Raw genomic sequence first — 24,701 nt, forward strand, 5'->3', positions numbered from 1 at the left:
AATTTACGTACAAGCTACTGAGAATATGTTATCTAATATAAGTTATTAAAATTTAAAAATAATTCACGACCAAGACTATTGATAAAGGGCTTTTGAAGGCAATATTTCTTAAAATAAGCATTTGACATAATCCTTAAAAGCTTTTTTCCAATAAACTTGACAGTAAATTATTTTCAACTTCTAAAAATAGTCTTTTATTTACACAACATAATAACTTTTGCCAATAATAGATCTATTTATAAAAAAAAAAAATAGACCAATTACAACGTGAAATACAAGAAAAAAAAATTTATAAAAAATTAAGCTTAAGTAAATTAATTAAAACAATTGATGAATATCAAAATACATTATTCTCAGGCTTACATTATGAATAATAGCAATTTAGAATTATTAAAGCATTACTTTAGCACTATTACTCTTAGGTACAATACTACTGTACGTGAAGTATGAAATGTAATTGCTCATTAGTAATTTAGTATGTAATTTAAAATCTCTAAGTTAGAACGACGTTTTCACAAAGTTTTCCGGAACTTCTTAAACAAAAAATTATTTACAAAACTAAAATTGCATATAACTCAAAAGCAAAATTCAAATAATTTAAAATAATAATAATTAATAAACTTGTGAATGCATAAAAGAAATGTTTTTCTATTTTTTAACGGAATTTAACTACCTTCTGCATGCATACTGAGAGATATGTCAGTATTAAAGCTGGTCATTGTTCCTGTAAAAATTTTCACTGTAATGTAATTACAATCACTAAATACTTAATATAAACATACATTCATACGAACCCAAAGTGTAAAAACATAAATTAACACTAATTTTTCAATAAAATGCAAATAATAGTACCAACAATTGTAATATGCAATTTAAATAAAAATAGATATGTTAATAAAATAAGTTACGCCCTCATATCACATGATACCAGAATTAAAGCATTATACCCATGCACATATTTCCTAATTGCATTCATTATGATACTATGATTAATGCAACTACCATTATAAAACAATTATATAAATGAGAAGAGATCGATATTTAGATGCTCAAGTTTACGTGCAAAAATGACCATGTGTCTACACAAGCAAAAGAAAAATATAACCAATAATAACAATAAACAATAACTAAAAGATAACACCATTAAAAAATAATTACAAACCTGGTTAACAGACTCGAGAAGACTACCCAGACTATTCTGGCTTTCAATATCTTTCCAAGGCGCGCGGTTTCTGCTATCCCGGTGTTCATCCTTGCCATAATTATCCGTGTGGTCTAATTTAATTTTTTTGGCGCCTCTCAGCTCATTTTCCGTGGTGGCTTTCAATCTCGAGCAGCATTCGACAAATAATTCTTCATCAAAATTCAGGACTTTTCCCTCTCTGGAGGATTTTTCACCGAGTTCCTGAGTCTCCAGAGGTGGAACATCCAGCGCGTTGTCTTCAATAGCGTCGGTTGGTGCAATAGTGACCACACCCGATCTACTTTCCTCATTGGAGGTTGACCGAATTATTATTTTCTCCCCAGAAAACTCGCTCGAGCACCGTCTGTTTATTTTAATACTTTCCTCATCATCGTTTTCATTATCATTATCATTGTAATTGTCGTTATCTTCATCTTCATTGTCTTTAACACTTTTATCATCATTGCTATTTGTTGTTGCGCTGTCTCGCGAGCTATCGGGCAAATTACTTGCGTAAGAAGGTGACAGACGGCCACAGACAATATTTTCTTCTTCTTCTTCTTCTTCGTTATTATCATCATCATTGTCATTATTATCATTATCATTATCATTATCAGTAGGGGCATCAATATCATTTTCCGAGTCACGTGTTGTAAGTGACACCATATCTGGGGTGGAAGAACGCTCGCGCGGGCAACTCGGTACTCGCGTATGAATCGATTCCAATGAATTAGTATCGTGGAATAAAAATTCATTGGGTTTATTTATAATATTGTCATTATTTAAATCCTTTAAGCCACCTTCATTATTTATCAACGTTAAATCATCACTTTTATCACCAACTTTATCGACATTTAATAATTTATTTGTAAACAACTCGTCTTTACTCTTATTATTAATATTTAGATTTAAATTTAGTTTCAGATTTAATTTATCGGGAGACTTTATTGAATCGTCAACAAAGTCATAAACATTTTTACAATCTTTATTATCTTTCTCCCTTTCTTTGTCTTTTAAAGTTTTGCAGGAATTATTGGCCTGCTTGCTAATTTCATACGCCAATTCATAAGGTATTGATTCTTCCTCGAACGCCCTGGAAATCCGTTCTTCAGCTCGTTTCTTGCTCTGCCGACACCTAGAATTCGAAAACTCATTCTGGGGAAGATCAGAGGCTAATGACGACGTGGATTTGCCTTCCAACCCGGCAACAGCCACCGGAACCGACGGATCAATCTTTTTACTCGGCCCATTTTTAATCTTTCCGACAGATTTATCTGTCCGACTTTTCTTACTATCAGACTTCCAGTTGCGCCAGTTGCTCTGGTCATCGTGGGAGTCGCTGTCTGACTTGGAAACCCAGTCATCAAGAACTTCTTTAACTTTGTCGGCCTTCTCACTGGCAGTAAACGCCCTGCCGAAGACACTTTTTACTATTTTACTTTTATTTTGTCCTGCAATATCTTTTTTATCGGTGTCATACTCGCTACCACTGCTACTGTTATTGCTGCCTTCTGTGAATTTCTTTTTTTTATTGCTTCGACTTTTCTTCGTCCGGGATTTTGACAGTTTAATATTCAAATCCAAACTGATATCTTTAACAGTATCATCAACAATATTTTTACTTATTTCAATTTCCAACTCCTTTTCCTTTTCCTCTTCCTTATAGATTTCTTCTTTATTTTCCACCCTCTTCCACTTTTCAGTCACGTCCTCACTTTTATTTGAAGTATCTCGAGATAAATTTTTATCAACTTGATTGTCCTCGTCCTCACCATCAAAATTTGATTGTTCCGCGTTCAATAATTTTTGTATATCACGTGATACACTTTTACGTGAATCTTCGTCACTATCGAATTCAATCAGTGTTGAATTTTTATTATTTTTAATAAACTCATTGCTCTTTAATTTCTCGGTGATATTTGAAAAGTCTAAGCTTATTTTCGAGTCGCTCATTAACAACTGAGAGGATGTCAGTACAGTTGAAGACAATAAATTAACTTTACTTAATAATTCATTGCTATTATTTTGTTCTGTAATTAAATTACACTCAACCTTATTGTCCTCAAATTTATTATTAAACGACTGTTTATCTGTTAAATTATTAATTACATTATTAAACACGGAATTCAAACCAGCTGACTGTTTCTGATTTTTTATTTTATCAGCAAGAGGCGGGGAATCTAAATCCAAATGCTCATCCGCGAGATTTATTTTTCGCTGGACATCTGAGAGCGAGTCTCCGGGCTGTTTCAAAGGCGTTGAAGTCCCATCTGGCAGTGGACTTATTTGATCTGTCAGTACGTACTCATCGTGAGTCATGTTTTCAGTTATTTTTGAAATCTCTTCATCCAGCAGCTCGTCCTCGGGATCTGTCGTTTGTAATTGAGGATTCACTTCACCGGTATCTTGAATATTACTTTCGGCCAAATCCTTTTTAGCTTCACCCAAAGGTATCGACTTTTTGGGGAACGATTCCTCAAGTTTATCACCCTTTTGCACCCCATCGGTATTACATATTTTTTCCGCTTCTTTATCCTTATCTTTAGTTTCCTGCGCAGCCGAACTTTGAGTAGAAATCAAAGCCGGAGCTTCACAACTCGCAGCTAGTATTTCGCTACGATCGATAGAAGAGACTGTAGCGTCGTCATGAGACATCGATTCCTCTGGCTGTTGATTAACACTATTGTCTTGATCAATGCCTCCAATTTTGCTTACTTGTATCAAATGCGACTGCGAAAGATTATGTTTCTTCAAAGAGCTCTTTCGCGTGAAGCTAGTTGCACAAATGTCGCAGAAAAATCTAGCAGCTTCTTTTGTGAATTTTTTCTTCTTCTCCACAATAAGAATTTCTCCAGATTTGGTATGAACCACTGCGAAATTACCCGTGATACGTTTCTTTGGATTCAAACTATCCTCAACTTGATTTTCAACAGTCGCCTTTTCCTCACCGCTATTCGCCTCCACTTCTGCTTTTGGAATCTGATTGTCTTCAGGCTGAGGCACAATTTCAGCATCAGTCTTACCAACAACTTCTTCTGAATTGTTTTCTTCCCCAACTTCAACTTTATCCGACGCCTTACTGACCTCCAAATTACTTTCATTCTCAGGAGTTTTATCTTTAATCCTAACTACAGACTCAGAGTCACTGTCTAGATCGTCACCAAAATCAAGCAAATCTTCGATCAAGAATACATTTTCTTTCGCTTTTCTTTTCAGAGTCTTGCGTCGTTCAATAAGAGTATCATTTGCATTCTCAGGCTCATCATTCGGCTTAGAATCTTTTGCCGGGGTAATTTGGAACGTAACATCAGCGTCACTGGGTTTCCTTCTGGGTCTTCGGCCCCGTGGTCGCGGTTCGGGAGTCAATTTTTCCTGATTTCCTTCAGATCCAGGCTCTTCACGGCGTTCTTTGGACTTTTTACGCGAATTTGCAGTGACTGTTTTATCTTCTGATGACTCATTAAGTAATTTCTTTTTTGAGCGAGTTTTGGTTTGTGAAATTTCTTCAGGAATTTTAAAAGACTCTTCTGAAACTGAAGATTCTGCTTGGCTTGACTGCTCAAAAACAGAGGTATTAATATCTTCAGTAGATTGATCTTCGGGTAACTGCAAGTGTTCTTTCGTTAATGACTTTTTTCTGCCACGTTTTTTTTTCGATTTAACGGCTACTGGGGTCACATCTATTTTAATATCTTCCGCTTTGCTAACGTATAAGATAGTCTCATCAATTCTTGATGAAATATCGGTTGAACTTTCAACTTTATCTGAATTATTTATATCAGTAGATATAGAAGCCGAGGAAGAATTAGAAGTAGAAGATGAAGTAGAAGTACAAGTAGTTTCAGTAATCGACGTGTCACTTAATTTATGTACAGAGTCTTTAAATGCAACTTGTTCACAATTAAATTTATTATCGCTAATAAAATCTTTGGACTTAGTTTTACGTTTGGGACTTGACTTTACCGTTGAATCACAAACTTTAGGACTGTCAATAATAATTTTATCCTCTACCTTCTCTAGCTGTTGAACTTGTAAATTATTTATATCACAACCCGCTTTAATATTCTCACCATCACCCATTATTTTGGCATCCTTCTCTTCATCACAGAGCTTAGTCTTTTTGTTAGCATTAATAAGCTCACTTTTTTCTGAACTTTCATCTCCCTTACTCGAAACTTTTCCCTGCCGTTCGTCATTATCGTTACCCTTTATTTTATAATCGATACTTTTTCTCTTACCAGGGCGTATTTCTTCATCAATTTCATTGGGGACCTCACAAGGAGATTCACGCTTAGCATTATTTATTAACTTCATAATATCTGCCAAGCACAAATCTTCTTCGATACGGTTGCACTCAATTTCGTCTTCTTCCACCGACTTGCGTTTGTTTTTAGTTTCAGCAATCTCCAGTGAGCGCTTTTTTTTATTACGTTTGGAATTACCAATTACCACCTGATCTGACTTTAAAGTATCGCTACTCAGTGTATCATTACTCGTAATTGATTCTAAAACAGTGCCATTCAGAGATTCTTGAGGTAAAGTTTCACGAATAATTAAACTATCTTCCGTCTTCTGCTTCCCTACCTCCAGTATCACCGGTGACTCGTCTTCTTCCTGCTTCTTATTCTTCGGCTCCTTTTCCATAAATTTAATTTGTTCATTACCAGCCTCCGTATCAATTAAACTTTTATCACCCTCAGATGTAACACGTAAGCATTTTTCTTCTCCCTCTTTATCACTTTTTTCAACTTCCAATTTAACTGACGTACTCGTGCTTGAAGTACTTTCCGTGGTTAAACTAGTAGCCGTAGTTGTGGTATTAGTTGAATTTGTATTTATAGTTGAAGTTGTGGCACTAGTTTTCGGATCATTAGCCTCAAAAGTAGGGCCAACTTCATCTAAAATAATACTAAGCTCATCAGCCGCATGATCGAGCAATGAACCAACTTCGCCCTCGAGCAATGCGTCTTTTTTCTTCGCTATCTTGGAAACTATTTTCTCCAAAAAAGAACCCTTGCCCTTGGGCTTGCGTCTTGATAGATCCAAAATAATATCATTCGTCGGCTCAACATTAACAGTGGTCGATACTGTCGCTGTACTGGATTTTGGAATTAGGTTTTCGGCTTTCAAAACCGTATTGTTATCAGAGCTACTAATGTGCCGTTGGATTTCTTGGCTCGCTGTTTCATCCTTGCCATCATTAGCTGAGCATTCAATCATATCACGGGCTTCATCGATGATACTTTCATTAGCAGTACTATTAGACACTACGCCATTAGCATTATCTGGAGGATTAATATTATCATCACCTAATTCTGTTCGATTATTTTGAATAGTCAGCGCACTATTGCTGCTATTAGAACTACTATTAGCGACAGGGTTTGAATTGTTATTTCCAATGGTATTAGCACTGTTATTATTGTTATTACCGGTATTATTATTCAAATTAATATTATTATCGACGGAGGTTTGCACAGTAAGTACAACACTCTGCTGAACTTCAACTGGAATATTAACGCCTTCAGTGAGAATTCCAATCACATTATTTAACGTGCGTTTGACAATGCGATCACGTTTTAAGCCCCGTGATTTTTTAGGCCTTGATACTCTTGGCTTTGAAACGTTGACAGCCGTCTCCGAGGAATTTTCTTTCCCACTGTCAATGTTGGAGTTGCTCGACTCTTGCTGAAGGTGCTCGAAACTTAGACTCACTAAATCAGCCGTCACAAGTTTCTTCCTCTCTTCAGGCTCATTGTCTTCGTAGTCTTCATCATAGTCATCCTCGTTCTTACTATCATCAGCAGTACTACCAACCTCCTCTGAAAATTTTTCATCTTTTTCCCGTTCGCGTTCTCGTTCTCCTTCATGTTGTTCCGCTACTCCTACTTCATCTTCATTGTCTGGCTCCTTGTCGCTATTATTAACTCTCTTCTCCGGGACTATTGTCATCGGTGAACCGACTGTGGTTGACTCAAATGCTTTAATTGAACTTAACTCTACCTCAATTGACGATTTTCTTGGTCTTAAGCTTCTTCCAATTGCCGATTCTATTTTTGGTAAGTTGTCCTCATTATTAGTAATCGTAACCGCAATCGTTTCTGCCGGCTTATCATTGTCATTATCATCATCAACGTCTACTTTATCATTTGTATCTTCTGAAGAATTTATCCTATTGTTATCTACTTGACCGCAACTCTTCTTTTCACTTGGCGTAGCTTTTTTAGTTGCGCTCTTGTTATCAGTTAAATCTTCGCTAGGTAAATTTACTAGCTCCTCACAATTTTTGCTACTTTCTTCATTTTTATTCTGACGAGTTATTACTCGGCTGCTAATCTGAGTCACGTTAAAACGATGAAGGCCACGGCGACGATTACCGCGACCGCGACCGCGACCACGACCACGACCGCGACCTGTCAAAACTTTAACCGGCTGCGAAGCGATACCAATCTGACTAAAAAGATCGTCTGTTGGACCAAGAAGTTTTTTAACTTCCAGCGGAACTTCCTGCAAATTAGAAAGCTCTTCTAATGATCCCGCCCGACGTTCCTGTCGCGCTTTACGCGACTCAACTCTGTTTACATTAGTTTTTTTATCGGGACTCTTTGAGTTCTTTTTAACGTCAGCCGAGTTGTCTACAGTCAACTTGGTTTCTTCCAAAGAACTACCACCCGGTTTCTTTAGAAGCACATCTTTGTCCTCAATAACATCTGAGGAAACTCTCGGTGAAAGAGACTTCCCTTTTCTCACTCGACGATCCCGACCTTGTTTCAAACTCACCTCCTCTTTTTCTTCTCCTACCAATTCAACTTTATCACTACTATTATCATTACTGTTACTATTATTACTATTACTATCATTAACATTGACATTATCATTATTACTGATATTATTATCATCATTATTACTACTGAGACTACTGTTTTCACTACTATCTACACTTTTATTCAATTTTTCGACGACCACTCGTTTTTGCCTCCCCCTCGACTTAGCGTTACCATTAGCATTAGCCTTAACTTTACCCCGCAATCCACTTTTACTATTTTTCGACCTAAAGCCGAGCTTTTTAGCACGTGGATTGCGCTGACCAGTCGACTCGGTTATCGGAGATAAAATTGGAAGATCAGCCGATTTTTCAGGAACTTCTGTAGCAGCGACAGTCGTCAGTCCGTCGGCTTCCAGCGTAGGCATTTTGTCGTCGGAAGACAATCTTGTAACTCTTTTTCCCACCTCTTCATTGCCGGTAGAAGCTGCCTGTTGTTTGTTACTGTTATCGGCAATAGTTTTTACTCGTGATCGAGTAACAAGAGATGAACTGGAGTCGTTGGGCTTCACCCGATCGGCACTTTCCGAAGTAACTTCTGCACTAAAGGATCCCCGAGATGATGCACCTTGGGAAGAAGTACGAGTAAATTTACCATCCGAATTTCGTACCTGGGATTTGGCTTTAATCGATGCGGATGACGGAGTTGAATTTTCAGCGGTTTCAGTTTTTCGCTTGCGTAATCTGATGTTGCTATTTTTAAGAGTCAACAAAGACTTGCCAGTAGTTTTAACATTGGATTTTTTTAATGTACCTTTAATCTTATTTGTTTGATTAGCCGTCTGTACTTGCTGCTGTTGCTTGTTGATATTTGTCGAGGCGACGGTTGATTTAAAACTACTCGAATTTGTGCGCCTCGAATTCATTTTAACGTTATTCTTTTTGCTGACGACTCTTACTCGTTGGGTCGATCGATTATTTAATTTGGAATTCTTGCCGACTTTACCAGCCACGGATGTACGACGATACTCTGTTGAACTTTCCAACTTTTCCGTATCTTTTAATTCTTTAGATCCCGTAACGCTGGACCTGCTGCTACCATTCACGCCGTCATTATCATACTTTTTGTTATGATTATCACTATTACTATCAAGGTGATTGGTTACAGCATCTGTCGGCTTGTAATTACTTATAACACTCTCTATCGCCGCGGTAATATTATCACCGCGACAACGCTTGCGTTGAAATAATTTGGCGTTCTTCAGCAATTTGTTTCGCAACATTGTCTTGCTCGATAAACGTGATGATTCAGCTGATAGCTTCGATCTTGTCTGTACCTGTAATCAGATGAATTATAAATTAATAATTATCAACAAAGATATGCTTTTCAGACATTAGTATTTTGTATAGTTTTAATTTGGTTCTAAAAATTATGAAAGTCAATAATTGATAGAATATTAAGGGATTGTGCAATCAGAATTAAAAACAAAATTGATTTTTGTTTTTTTTTTTTGCATTTTCTTGAATTATATCTCAAAAATATTTCTTGAAAATGTTAAATAAATAAATAAATTGAAAGTTTCAAAACCTGGGCTTTCAATTTTTTGAAAAAAATTTTTTTGGGGATGAATTAATTTTTTTTTAATTAATTTGGGTAGTTTTAAAACGAAAGTTGTTGTAATGAAATTCAATTAAAATTCATAATTTTTGAGTAATAAATTTTTCACAATTGTACAAAAATTGCGCCTAGACTAAAACTTGACGGAATTGAATAAAATTTTCACAGTTTATTGTAAGTATAAAAAAATAGTACTTAATTGAATAATTTATTTTTTAATTTAAATATTTTTTTTACTTTAAACTATAGTTTTTTTTTTTTTTTTTTCTACAAAACTCGCAAATAAATTGTTAGATGCTGTCATTTTCTTAATTTTTAAAATAAACAAAAAAGCCTCGATCAAGTACTAGATTAACAATTAAACTAATGGTTTTTTCTTGTTTGATTGGTTTTGAGTGAACTAATAAAAAGTTACGACAGTCATTGGGAAATTTTTGTCAAGTCAAGTTAAAATACTATATAATAATTTGGTATTATTAATTTTGTAAAATACAAATTCATTATTGTCAAATAAAAATTGATTAAAAATCTTAATTTGCTTATGCCTCAGATTGCACCTTACCCTTTAATAGTAAATAAGTAGTTTTAATACATTTAAAAAATCTATCTCAATAAATTTATATTTATAGAAAGACTTGAAATATTTTTTCCGAAAATTTTAATTCCTAGTCTTCTAATAAGACATGGCAAAAAAGTTCAATAGCTGTTCGGCATTAGGCGAGAAGTAATGAAGAAGAGAAGATCTGAATAATAATGCAATTAGGCCGAAGTTAATATAATTTAATAATAAAGTAATAATGTACATCATAAAAGGTGACAATTTGGAATAAAAAACCGTAGGATTATTTGCCCTACTAAACATTCAAGTCAGGATATGTCTACATATGTACGTAAGCACGTTTAAACGGGGCTGTTCTGATCAATACTCGACTTATATTTACTCGCGCGTTGCGCAAGGCTGTTATCCTATCAATTTTTATTTCATTTAGTCTTTTAGCGCAATGGACCTCAATTAATCATCAGATGCAACCCTGATGTGTTATTTAATCTTACTTTTCGTGGTCCTTCGGCTGTTTCCTGTACGTCTCTGCGGGTTGATCGCTTGGGAGGCAAATTTGCCAACATTTTCTGGATACTCTCATCTGCGAAAAATGTGTCAATATTAATATTGATATTAATTTATTATTTGTAAAATTACTTTCTATTTTTCTTTCTTTAATTTTTTTTTTTATATGTTATTTTATACTTTAGACAGTAATTTTTCAAATGAATAAACTAATTTTTGAATTAGATTGGATGCACGATTTATCTGCGTTGGATCATGAACATGAAAAATTTATTAATTTAAAAGTTCCGATACATGACAGCTGTCAAGTTTTTAAAAATTTATCGTTCTGCATGCTTGCGTATCGATATAAACCACTCACGGGTGAAAGGATAAAAAATTGCACATAACACAATTTTTTTTAAAGACGAATTTAGATAAAAAATTCTAATAAAAAAATGGTTTCTAGGCACGATGATTTGAAGTTATTCAATTTTTTTAACATCAGTAAAAAAGAAAAAATAAAATTATCGGTTAAAAAAAAAACGAAAAATACTTTTTTTGAAATAATTTATACCTCAGTAAAAAATTATCGTGACTAAATTAAAGAGAAAAAATTTATTAAAAAGTTTTTAGTTTACTTTTGTAATAATATGTTCGACAAACTTATATTTCATCATTTTATTCCGTTCTAAAAACTAAAAAATTTTCAAAACTCAAAAGTTATAACACTCTTCAGGCAATAAATAAATTAATCTCAAGATAAAAAAAAAATATATCCATAATCCAAAAATTTGACATAAAAAAATTAAGTAATTTTATTTAAATATATTTCGTTTTATTTCTATAAAAACGCTCGAGGTACTTTTAAAAAGTTGTCGAGTTTCATTCAGAGAAATATGATATCAACTTGTGATTTAAATATACCGTACTATTTTTCACAAATTATAAACTCCAAAGCGTTTTAATTTTTCACCGTTTCTTCTTTCACTGGGAACTAAAATAAAGAACTAAATAAACCCAAGTGATCCTTAAACACCCAATTAAAAAACAAACTTAAAAAAAAAAAAAATAAAACCTAAACAAGATAATAAACCAGCTTACGATCACTCGGACGAACTCGCGGTCCGCTGGGCTGTTTTTCCCTGGGCTGATTGACCCTCGTCGTCTGGGAATTCTGTATATTTCTCTTCATCCCCCGTTGTCTTCGCCTCCGGCTTCTACTTCCGAAGGGCCGCCACTTGCCTTTTTTCCTTCCGTTTCCAAAAAGCCCTGACAACCAGGACTGGTCCCCTCCGCACTCCAGCATATGTCTATGAAGCTCTGCAATAGTTGAGCAGAGTTTCGAGCACTTGGTGCAAACTTTTTCCTCGGCTCCTTTGGCCTTCAAAGAAGGAATCGACAGATTAGAAAGATTGTGCCCAGGTAAGAACAAATGCTTGTAAAGCTCGCGCTGGTCCCCAGAAAACTCGAAGTGGGAGCACCAGACATGAGGATGGGCGAGGATTTTGTGCTCTTCTATCTCCTTTAAAGTCAAGTACCTTGAAAAGCAAGCCCCGCATACATAAACCCTTGGTTTTGACCATTCACCCGTGAGCTCTGCATACACTATTTCATCTTTCTTGGCCGGCTCTGGAGCTGGACACTTGTCCCACCGCTTCAACTTCATAAAACTACTGAATTCATGAGAAAACTCAGTAGCATCTGAATTTGATTTTTTATTACCCGTATCGTTAGCAACCGAATGCAAATCACTTCCAGTAACTGATCCAGTATCCGGACGAGTATCAATAGTTGATGCATCAGATACTGATACTGGTTTATCTTCAGCGAAGCGCGTCGCCTTATCCAGATCGGTGGACTCAATCATCGGCTTCTCCTTCAAATCAGTCTGCCTATCTAGAGAAGAACTATTAGACAGTCTATTCTGCAAACTTTTTTCCTCAATTATCTGCTGCTTCTTTCTTAAGGTCAGCTGGGTGTATATGTCGAACTTGCTGAGGTCCTTTATCGAATAACTCCACTGTTCCTTTCCGTCGTACTTCCGAGGGAAATTGTACTTTTCAAAAGATACCCGTCGTGGGTGTAACCAACTAGTTTTACAGGGTTTCTGTGCATACTTGCTAGAATTTTCAGACTTGTCGGTTGCTGGGCACTCTTTACTATCGACAGGCGTGGCTGCAGTTAAAGAAATATCGATAGGACACTGGATTTGACTGACGGGTTCATGGAACGTTTGGTGATGCTGTAATGGAGACTGAGATTGGGAAGTAGTCGGTTGAGGTTGAGGTTGAGGTTGAAGTTGAGGTCGATGTTGAGGTTTAAGTTGAAAGTGGAGTTGAAGTTGAGATAGAGAAGGCGAATTGCCCTGTAATTTATCAATGATAACACGAATAATCTCAAAAAATTGGTCATCCAATTCCTCTTCGTGTATTTCAGTATTACTTATTTTAGAAGTCTTATGAACATTAAGGAAGTGAATTTTCAAAGCTTCGGAGTTCAGATATCTGGTGCAGCAATAATGACAAGCATGATACTTGTTTGGATGGCGAAAAACCATGTGGACGAATAATTCCGTCAAGGTATCTGCACCAGGAACACTAAAAGGTTTTTCGGTGCAGTATAGGCAGTTTGAACCGCTCTTGCGGGCACTTCTCTCGCTACGTCTTTCCCCTTTAAGCTGATGAAACCGCTCTGTGTGACGTTGTTGAAGCGAAATTGATGAAAATGTACGGTTGCAGTAGAGGCACAAATGTTTCACTGGCGGCGATTTAACGTCGGGGGAGTTGGACTTTGAAATTGATGACGTTGGAGATGACGACGGCGTTGGTTTTGGCGTTGAAGTTGAAGAAGAAGAAAAAGATGATGATAAAGATAAAGAAGAAGAAGAAAACTTTGGAGATAGTTGCAATGAAGCTGTATGCTCAGACTCGCATAGTTTCAAAACAGGCGCTACTTTTTCCAGCGGCAAACTGCAGTGAAGACCAAACGACCCTACGGATTTCGCAGGATTATCAGGAGAATCATTTTGAACTATGTCACTCAGCAAATCATTCAGTAAATCACGACACACTGTCCCAATGTCCTCGCTAGGTGCTAAGTTTGATTTGCTGCAAAATTTACCGCCTGTTAGCTGCTCGTTCGTTTCTGGCCTATCTGAGCCCGGCTCAATGACATCCAGGGTGTTAGTCTTAGTCTTAGTTTTAGTAACAGCAACATCTACACTAAAATTCAACGAGGAAGAAGACGGTAAAGGCGATACTATTAAATCTTTGGCTTTAGCAGATACTTTATTGCCTTCGCTGTTTATCGAAATCGCATCAACTTCCTTTTGCTCCGTCGGAGTTTTCTCCGCCTCTTTCGTCCCGGATAAAGACAAATCATTTTTGTCTTGCTGATCAACATCTGGGACGGCAGGCTCAACAACACTTTGGCCGCCTTCATCGGCACTTATTCTTTCTCTCGGCTGGTCTTTTTGAGTGTCAGCAGGGGTTTTAAACCTCGCGGAGTCTTCGGTGTCAATCACTCGGTTTATTTCGCCGCTGCCAGGCTGGCCCTCCGTTTCCGCGTCCTTGATGACTCCATTTAATACAGTCATAACGTATTTTTCTAGGGTCTCGAGATTTCTCTCGACGCTGTCGCGGTCTTCGCTGTCTTTAGGAGTTTTGCTCTTTGAGTCACCGGTGGCTGCTGATTCAGGTACTTTCCTCTTCAAATTGTTTATCACGTTAGACAACCGGCTGCGCTTGTCCTGGGCTGATTGACTTCGACACACAGTAGTCTGATGATGGTTGTGGTTTGAATAAGAATTGTTATTACTATTACTAATATTGTTACTATAGTTACTGTTGTTACTGTTTATGGTGTAGTAACTGTGATGTTTATCTTGGTAGTGAAGCTGCTGCTGTTGATTTAGAGCTAATTCACCATGATTGTGCGTCGAGGCGACCATTATCTTGCTCGCCGTCGGCAGGGAAAAACGACCGATCGGACTCGCCTCGACGCAAGTACCTCTTCCATCCGCAACGTCCGCTGGTGAAGTCTCTGCAATTTAAACAAATTATTTTAATTAAGTAATGTATTTATCAAAATTTTTAATATTAACAAAAAAAAGTTATCATAAGCTATGCATTTTGTTTAAAAACATGAAAGTTTTAAATTTTTTATGAGATATCCGATGATTTTTAGGAATTTTTTTAACCAATCAATTATTATAAAGACAAAAGGCTGGCAATATCCTAATCGGCCCGGTACCTGTATTTCGAAAGAGTGGGACCAGGGTTCGATTCCAACACGCACCACTATTTTCAGTGATTATAAAATAAAGAGAATATGTGCGTTACGTTGCCAGCATCTGTACCGACCGGGTTATCTGTGGTTTCCCCGTGTAGTTATGCAAGTAAAAAATATTATTATAGAAGTACTCCATACTACTTAAGGTCGTAATGCAAATGCAGGTACTGATTATAACGCAAAAGTCGGCCACAGTCGCAGGACAGTGTGATTATAAGTGGAAAATAATATGTTGAACGCAAAGAAACCAAGTATTAGTTGAAAGGGCGAAAGCCAAAAAAAAAGTATAACATTAAGAGAGTTATATGATAACAATAGAGGCACTTGAGTGGAATTACTGTGGTAATAGCAAAAATGTGGAGAATACGGTTACAGTCTTGTAAAAACCAAAATAGGTATACAAGTAAAAACGATATAATAATATTATAAAGACAATTTTTAGATAAATAGAAATGTGGAAATTAAAAAAAAAAACTACGATATTTGCTTGAAATATTTTCTCAGCACTAATTTATTTTTCTTTTACGATACAACCTAACAATTTTCAGGTGTTTGCTGATTTCAGTATCAGAATTTTTTTTTAGAAAATAAAATTTCATATAAAAATAGTGTGTGTGTTAGACTTTTAAATGACTTGACCAATCGAAAGATTATTATTGCCATTTTATTTCATGTGAGTTTGAATCAATTGGGCTCGGTATCTTTTGAAAAATCTCAAAAATAAAATTTTCAGAAAAATGTTTTTGTTTAGAATAACTTTTAAACTCGTTTATCGATCGATTCCAAAAACTAACCAGCTCTTTACCTCAAAAAACAACATCGATTGCCGCACACCTAATCAAAAGTTCATTCGTTCAAGAGAAATTGTTATCGAAAAATTTGGAAAAAAATGTTTTTTTAAATAACTTTGAAATTTCTGTTGGGATTACTTCGCAAGTAAGAGATAATCTTTTTATGCTTAAAAAACTGCGTTGATTGCCGTAAACCGCATCAAAATCGGTCAAATCGTTCGAGAGATATTTAATTTTTAAAAATTCCAAAAAAATGTTTTTTTAACATAACTTCAAAATCTTTACGTTGAATCATTTGGTAGGTAATAAATAATCTTTTGGTGCATTAAAACTGCTTCGAATACTGCAAGCCTCATCACAAACGATTGATTCGATCGGAAGATAAGGCAATTCAGAATTTTCAAAAATGTATGTACTAAATTTTCAAAAAAGTATGTACTAACAACCACTAAATTTTCAAGCGATTATTATCTCTGAACAATGTACAATTACTTAACTATGAATATTTAAAGTTTCATTTTTATTTTTAGTGCTCGTAATGAAACACATAAAATTTTTCAAGTATTATTTTATTTCATAATTTAACAATTTTTTTTAATAATTTAGAATTTAAATTATAATTTGTAAAGATTAAGGATTTAGGTAATAAATTTTGGACAAAAATTCTAATACTTTCTTCATTTCAACAGAATTTTTTTTGATTGAAATAAATAATAAGAATTTTCCTAATCTAATACGAATGATTTTGAAGTCTACAGACCATTTGACTAATTGTTAATTTTGAATTAACACTAAAAAAATATTTTTCAAAATTTACACTCATAGTTTATAAAAATTCCTACATCTGGATTTTTTTTACAATGATTTGTGTTAAAAAAAAATTCTAAAAATTGTGAGATATTTACTAATTTTAATGCCATTCTAGTAAAAAGTCAAAAATTTACCGTCATTGCGTCAAAAAAATTCTCAATTCGAAATCTTAACTTTAAAAACGTACATTGAGCTTCACCGGATTTAATTAGACCTATTTAGACTTGAAACCTGACATGAACTTCTCTGACAGATAAAAGGGTTGAATTAAACCTAAATAGGTTTGAACTTTAAAGCTAACGAAGAGCTCGAAAAACTATGCAAGTTGTATTTTTGAGCTCAAAACTTTGGAGTACACAATTTACTGAGTGTTTTGAACTCGTACATAGTGGGAAGTTCCAGGGATGGTCTGCGGGATCATCCGTTTTCGGGATTTATTTGGTTGTAGAAAAAATGTGAGGTATTGTTGATGAAATATTATTGTAATAATTTTAATTTTACAAATATCTATCTATAAAATATTCCCTACAATTTCATAAAGTACCCACGCTTTCTTACCGCAAAATAGATTCTTTTATTAATCAGTCTATTATTATTTTAAATCTATCCAGAATTATTTTTTCTTTTTATTTTTTTGAATTTTAACTTTTTCGTATCAAAAAAATTTCATGCAAAATTTAAATCTGAAACTTTCACAGCGATAGAAACATCTCACCAGAGATCAACAAATTTACTATTCAAATTGTATAACATTAGCGTTAACAGTACTGTATATTATACAATATAAAAATAAAAAGAAATAAAAATGAACGAGTTTGGTTATTCATAAATGTTGAGCATTAATGGGTTAAAAAGTGAATTTTGTTGTAAATTAAATACGCGACAGCTGGATCGATAACAAGTGAGTAAACTGGTAACCTCATTATCTCGTGGTTTCTCTTGTTCTCATTCTTTATAGACTTCCCCTTTCCCTTTGGAGCCGTCGGTATACTATATGTATACACACATATATGCTATACCTTCTATACTATACGATAGTCGATTCTTATTTCAAAGTTAATAAATGAGTTACTATGTCATTCACATGTTTTGTCCAAGTCCAATCCCAACTAGTAATTAAAAAGGAAAAAAAACTCAACGAGAAAAAGTAAAAAAAAAAAAATTAAATATAACTCTATATGTAATGGGAAAAACGGCCCCTTCTCCTTCTTTTTAACTTGCAGGTTTATTATTTTTCAGTTGTTTGTTGGTTGGGTTTTCTGTCGTTTGCAGTCACACATTGAAAATAAAAATCCTTCTTCAACGAGACCTTTATCCGGAAGTCCAGTAAGCCCAACCGCGACGAGGGAAGCGGTCGCAGGGAGAATCGATAACTGCCCCTACTACTATCAAAGGGGTTGCTACCTCGGCACTTCTATACATTTGGATTGTACATATGTATGTTCTACATCTACATACTTGTGTATATACCTACGGGTATATATATATATATATATATATATATATATATATATATATATATATATATATATATATATATATATATATATATCACAGTAGAGCACGTTACTATGAACATATAGAGAGAAACAAGTGAAGCTAAAAAAGCGTGTAAATATAGAAGATGAGACTAGAAGTAAATAGCAAAATAGCAATAACACCGTACAAAAACATCGCTATTTGAATTTCCAATTTGGTAATGTAATATTTGATTTTTTGCTTGTTAATTTTTCACTTCTAATCCTAATATTTGCAATGAAATAATAATAATTTGCGGAGACAATACGAAGTAGATAATTTTCAGTTGATTCAATTTTCTTTGGAGTGAAATTTAATCCAAGGATTTTATTTATATTGTCAATAAAAAAAAACACCGTGAAATGAATTTATTTATTAAAAAAAAAAAAATAAAAAATAGTCGTAAATTAAAAAATGCGTAGTTAGAAATTTGAAAAATGAACATAACTTTTTACCTTAGTTTATGATAACAAATAAATTTTAATATTTAAAAAAAAGTGCATCAATAATTTTTCTAATTTCTACAAGTAGCATTTTTTTCATAAAATCTCTCTATGATAATTTGTTTTTTAATAAATCATAAAAATTGCTATATTAAAGTTAATTTCAGTAACTAATTTTATTTAACTAAATGTTTTTTTACTTTTCATATAAGAATTTATCAGAAAAACTTAAATAGAAAATAATCTTTGTGAAAATGTGGTTCAATGTTTCTCAAAAGTCAATTTTTATGGAAAAATAAAAATAATATTTTACAAAATTAAATTTGAGATACATTTTTTTGAATTATTTTATTAATTTAATAATTTAGCATATGAAACTTTCTTTAGCTAAATTTTATTTCAGTCTAAGAACTCCGAAAATGGAATGTTACACTTCTTTACTCAGATACTCTTAGTGATTGAAGTAAAAATTCACTCCGAATTCACTCCCGATTTCTCACAGAGTAATATTAGTCATAAATTTTTCAAACCTATTATTATTATTCTTATTATTATAAAATTCACAAACTATCATAATCAACAATGGATTGGTTTTGAGGAAAACCAAACATTCAATGATCTTTTTAGTTTTTTTTAACTCTTGAAATTTTTGCAACAATGTTTGACGAGTAAGTAGGGGCCGTCAAAAAATCCTCGGTTAGCGATGAAAGGCTTTAATTTTTGACGATATTATTGGAAATGTTAACGAATACATGAATATACATGTATAATATAAACATAAACGTGAAAAAGTATAACGAATAATAAAAATTAATGTCACATATGGAGGCTCTAAATTTTTTATGTAACACTCTGGAGGGCGATAAAAAAATGCGCTCAAAAGCCATAAATTTTTTCAGCGAATGTTCTAAATCAGAGGTGGATGGTGGTATATATAAAATGATATGGAAGTGGAATTGAAATTATTGTTCAGTGTGAGGTGTGCTGAATATAATAAAGATTTACAGTGGGTTATTACAATGGTTTATTGTTTTGAGGATTGAATCAAATAATGGTATAGGTGGAGATTGTAATTAGAGTTTGATTTTTCAAAAATTTTTAATTTAAATAATGTATTAATTGCTTAATTAATGAGTTATAATTCAAAATTAAAACTTTCTGAGTTAAAATTATTAACTAACATTGAATTTGAGATTATAATATTTATCCTAAAATATAAAATTCATGATTGAATTCAAGTTAAGTGTCGAAATTTATTGACATCGAAAAAAATGGACCCCGCTTCCTTATTGGTTAAGGTTAAAGCGCGCAATTTAAAATTATAGTTTTTGTTATAAAATTTATAAGAAATTTATTTTAAAAAGATTTTGAATTTATATAAGACAGATAAAAATCAAGCGAAAAAAGGATGAGCCGAAAAGAGGTAAAATTTGAATTTATACAAAACATGTTATCTTACATATTGGCCTGACGTTATATTTATATTTATGTATATTTTTCTTCTTTGTAGCGAAGTATTGGATTTAAAATTGTATCTTATTGAGAAAAGTTTCGAGAGAACTTGTTCACTTTTCAGAATGCATGGGTTATTTACGAGGGAAATTCAAAGAATCACTACACTGATTTAAGGCAGGACTTTCGAGTTTTATTATTAACTTCCTGAACTCCATTGTAAATCGCGACATAATGTAAAACTACACGGAAAAAAAGTGGCTTTAAAATTTCATCAGGTGATACAAAAATTGTATCACCTGTGAAGTCAATAGAGGTGATGCTAAATTTACGCCACCCGGTGATACAATTTTTGTATCTAATGTATTTTAAATGGGTCTAACTTGACGGTAATATTCATACCCTCAAACCTTGAAATAAATTTTTTAAGACAATATTTTTTTAGCATTGAACATACAAAGTCATCGGCCATGTGATTTTCACGTTTTTTTTATAACAAATTCTTAATAAATAAAAAACTACATACGACACAAAACATCAACAACAAATATAACCTATACAATATTCAGGCGCATGCGTGTAGCGCACTCATAATTTACTTCACTGTGATGTGGAATCTACATCACGGTGATACAATATTTGTATCACCTCAAACCAAAACTAACGCCACTCGTACAATTGGATTATTACATCATTAGTGACCCGACAAAAAATATTTATATATATTTATATATAAATTGGTTATATATGATTATATATGAAAAATGGCCAAATATAATCATATCTAATTATATATAACAATATTTAATTATATATTTATTACATCTAATTAATTATTGGGTTAATTTTATGGATAGAATATTTAATATGGTCCTACGCAATTCTGTGTAACCAATTAAAATGCAAAAAAAAAATATCTAGATATAATTTTATAGCTATAGCACCAGCAGTCACCCATCCAACTATTAACCCTGCTCAATGCTGCTTAACTTGGGTGATCTCCGTGCGTCTTGAAGTATCTGTCTGCTGTGCTGCTGTCTTAGATGATAATGATTCTATGATCTACATAATGTATCATATGAGTTTATCATAAATGGAATATAAAAATTGATTTTAATATATATTTGGATAGTCATTATTCATAATTTATTTATTTTACCGAATTTCATTATAATATAACACTTATTTAAATAATAAAATAAATAATGATTTTACTATTAGGTAGTAGCAGAGCAGACCAAAACATCTCATAGGAAATGTGACAAATTTTGTATTTCAGAATTATTCAAACCTAATTATAAACATCATTTTACACTTTTTGTGATTACCAAAAAAAAATTTTTATGTCTGTTAATTATATATAAGCATATATAATTATATATGGGACTATATACAATCTTGCATGGCTGTGTATTGCTCCATATATAGTCATATATAATTATATCTGATTATATATAACCTCATATACAATTCCATATATAATCATGTATGATTATATATAATTCTATATACTTATATATAATTGTATATGGAACTATATATAATCCTGCATGGTTGTATATTGCTCCATATATAGTCATATATAATTATATATGATTATATATAACCTCATATAAAATTCCATATATAATCATGTATGATTATATATAATTCTATATACTTATATATAATTGTATATGGAACTGTATATAATCCTGCATGGTTGTATATTGCTCCATATATAGTCACATATAATTATATATGATTATATATAACCTCATATACAATTCCATATATAATCATGTATGATTATATATAATTATGTATGATCATATATAATTGTATATAATTATATATGATTACATATATAATCATATATGATTATATACAATTATATATAATTATATAGAAACATTTTTTCTCGGGGATGCAATTTTTAAATAAACTTTTTTTTCCGTGTACCTATTTGAAAAAGGTCTGACCAGGTATATTAAGCTTCAAGATGAAATGAGAATAATTTATAAATTCCTTAATTTTATCGTGATTCAATTCATTAAAAAAATAATTTCATTTAATCAATAGGTCAGAATAAGTTTTAAACAAATTCAATAAACTAATTAACAGATCAATCGTGTGAATGTTTGCTTGATGTTCGATGCAATTGATGAGTTAATAGCAACGTAGCGAGCGTTAACTAGTTTCTATAAAATTTATAATTTAATATTTTTGTTTGGACTTTTTCCCGCGATCGATGATAATAACTTTCAAGAACTTTTAACTCGATAGAACAAAAGTAGCTTTCGGTCATTCTCTTTACTTACTTATCACCGATTTCATTATTATTTTTCAACTGGTTGTGTTATTAAAAAGAAATATTTAAGTAAATGGTCAGTTTCGAAACTTTCCGCTTTTCTTCCTATTGAAACTTTTGCCAGCGTCCAGATTTGTTAACATGATAAAAATCAGTCGATGGGCATTTCAAAAGATTAAAATAAAAGACCTTAACATGGTTTAGGGTTTCTTAAATATTTTACTCAGAATTTGGATATTTTAGAATAAAAATAATGTTTTAAGAATTTTAATATTTATACAAAATTGTCATACACAGAAAAAGAAAGATTACTTGAGCCAAGAAAATTAATGGGAATGATCGAAACAGTCTCAAATAAAATTTATCTTGAAACAAAAAAATTGTTTTCTCTACTGAAGAATTTATTTTTTCTGTGCAAGTCAGAAGAAACAAAAACTGACCAGCAATATCTAAAATTAAAATTAAAATCGTTCCAATTTTTAAAATGTTTTTTTTTTTTTTTTTTTTTTTTTTTACAAAAACTCGATTAAACATTGCTTTTGCTAGTAACCACAAAAAAGTATCTCTGTTAAAAAATTGATACCGATAAAATTGTAATTAAAACTAAAAAAAATAAAAATTCAATATTATTTCTGGTAACATAAAAAATTTCTGAAACGATCTGAAGCAATAAAAAAGAATCTGTCAAAAAAGAGCGGTAAAACTTTTTACACTAAATTCTCCCACACAAAGGACTCATGAAATGAAGAATAACTTACATATAAAATTCTTTCTTATTCACTTTTAATATTTTCCTCTCGTTGATTCCGTAATTTTGGTGAAAAAGAAAGTTTACTAAAATTTTCTTTCATATTGAAATGACCCGTGGGGTCTGAAATTGTCTTCTCGAAAAAATTTCATCTCAACTTTTGTTTTGTTTCTATTTTCTCATTTTTCCCATAACTTTAATTTTATTCAGCCTATTCAATATTTAATACGTACTTATTAATATTAGTTATTATAGTTATTATTAATATCAATTATCAATAGAATTTTTAATCGATTATATATCTACATATCTTACACGTAGATTCTTATATGATCATGTTGGTTACGCCCCTGTGTTGCGAATCGATCGCCACGAAGGTAGAACTTGGTGTGCGCGTACTCTCTCGCGCCATATATGGCTTATCATATAGGAATTATTGAGGGTACGGTGTACGGTGCACACTTGTATGTATATAATCCGAAGCGCTAAAGAAATAAAGTGTGGTAATCTTTCCCGTATATGACAGTCAGCATTCAGCGAAATAATAACAATAATAATAATAATAATAATAATAATAATAATAATATTGAAGGAGTTGAGAAAAATGAAAAATTAGATAAGAGATAACAATTATATACTATCGGACCCGTTTTGAATTTCCATCCAATTACTGTCAAAAATTCACACAAAAGTCCAATTAAAATTGAAATCTAAATTTCCTTCATATCATATTCAACAATAAAATGAAAAATAATATATTAGAGTAATATTAATAATAAATATTTGGAGATAAGTATAATAAAGTAGATCCATTATGGATCAGATAAAATTTAATTGTTTTCGGGTAAATTGTGACAAGAGCATGAAACCATTGTAAACCCGAACCTGGTTAAAACCATACGGAGAAATTTGATAAATGGTTTTGTACAAAGTCTAACAGATATGCTATACAATATGCTTCATTTCGCTTATTCTCCATCCTTCATCCTTCGTCTAAGTATAAGGATTCTATCTTTAGAAAAATGAGATAGATTAAAGGAGTCGAGGCGTACGAAAATACGAGCATATATGTAGTGCATGAGTTAGAATAGAGGGATGTAATGGTTGACTCGGTGATTTGAAGTGGAAAGAAAGGGGAGCCAAATGATGGGCAAGACTCGGATGGACCTGTATTCGTAAGTAAAAGTATTACTTTTTATTTTATTTTTCTTATTTCTGGAGAGAGAGAATCTCAGGAGTTTTATCTAATATATACATGCAGTAACTTTATTTCGTATCAGCTATCTGTAATCCATGAAAAATCCAAGCGAGCGAATTTATTTTTTTTTATCATCACTTTCCAATAAATTTGAATTTAATTCTTGATCGGAAAAGGAGGATGTGTTCGAGGGTAGAATTTAATAATAAAATGAAAATTTATCACATAGTTGTTTTTTTTTTTTTTAGTTTTTACGGATATTTCTGTTTAACATGCGATTAAGGAATATTTTCATCGGAGATTATCTGTAAATAAAAAATATTTACACTATGTACGTTTGGTTTTTATTTTGTTGAATTGTATACTTATAGGTTATAGGTCAAGTGAAATAAAAAATAAATTTAGAAATTTTATGGTATGATTTAATCCATTAATAATTTTGAGACGCAGAAATATTTTCCAGAATTCGAGAGCTAGAACGAATGTAATGCAATGAGTGTTATTTAAAGTTTCTGAGGTATTTCTATTCTGCATATATTTATATTTAGATAT

General features: G+C 32.6%; 1 protein-coding gene across 4 annotated transcripts in view; it reads right to left on the reverse strand.

The window, feature by feature from the left end:
- The window catches only part of LOC123261921 (protein PFC0760c-like), a 69,958-nt gene that overhangs the window by 5,585 nt on the left and 39,672 nt on the right, over positions 1-24,701 (reverse strand). For 3 of the 4 annotated variants that reach the window (XM_044723807.1, XM_044723808.1, XM_044723805.1), the window contains 3 exons: positions 11,711-14,650; positions 10,615-10,703; positions 1,163-9,280 (listed from right to left, as the gene is read on the reverse strand). In XM_044723807.1, the coding sequence (XP_044579742.1) occupies positions 1,163-9,280; positions 10,615-10,703; positions 11,711-14,558 (11,055 nt within the window). In that variant the 5' untranslated portion in view covers positions 14,559-14,650. The remainder of the gene's footprint in view (positions 1-1,162; positions 9,281-10,614; positions 10,704-11,710; positions 14,651-24,701) is intronic. The other variant, XM_044723809.1, reaches the window with a different exon arrangement.

Source organism: Cotesia glomerata, linkage group LG3 (genome assembly GCF_020080835.1).
Source record: "Cotesia glomerata isolate CgM1 linkage group LG3, MPM_Cglom_v2.3, whole genome shotgun sequence".
NCBI lineage: Eukaryota > Metazoa > Arthropoda > Insecta > Hymenoptera > Braconidae > Cotesia > Cotesia glomerata.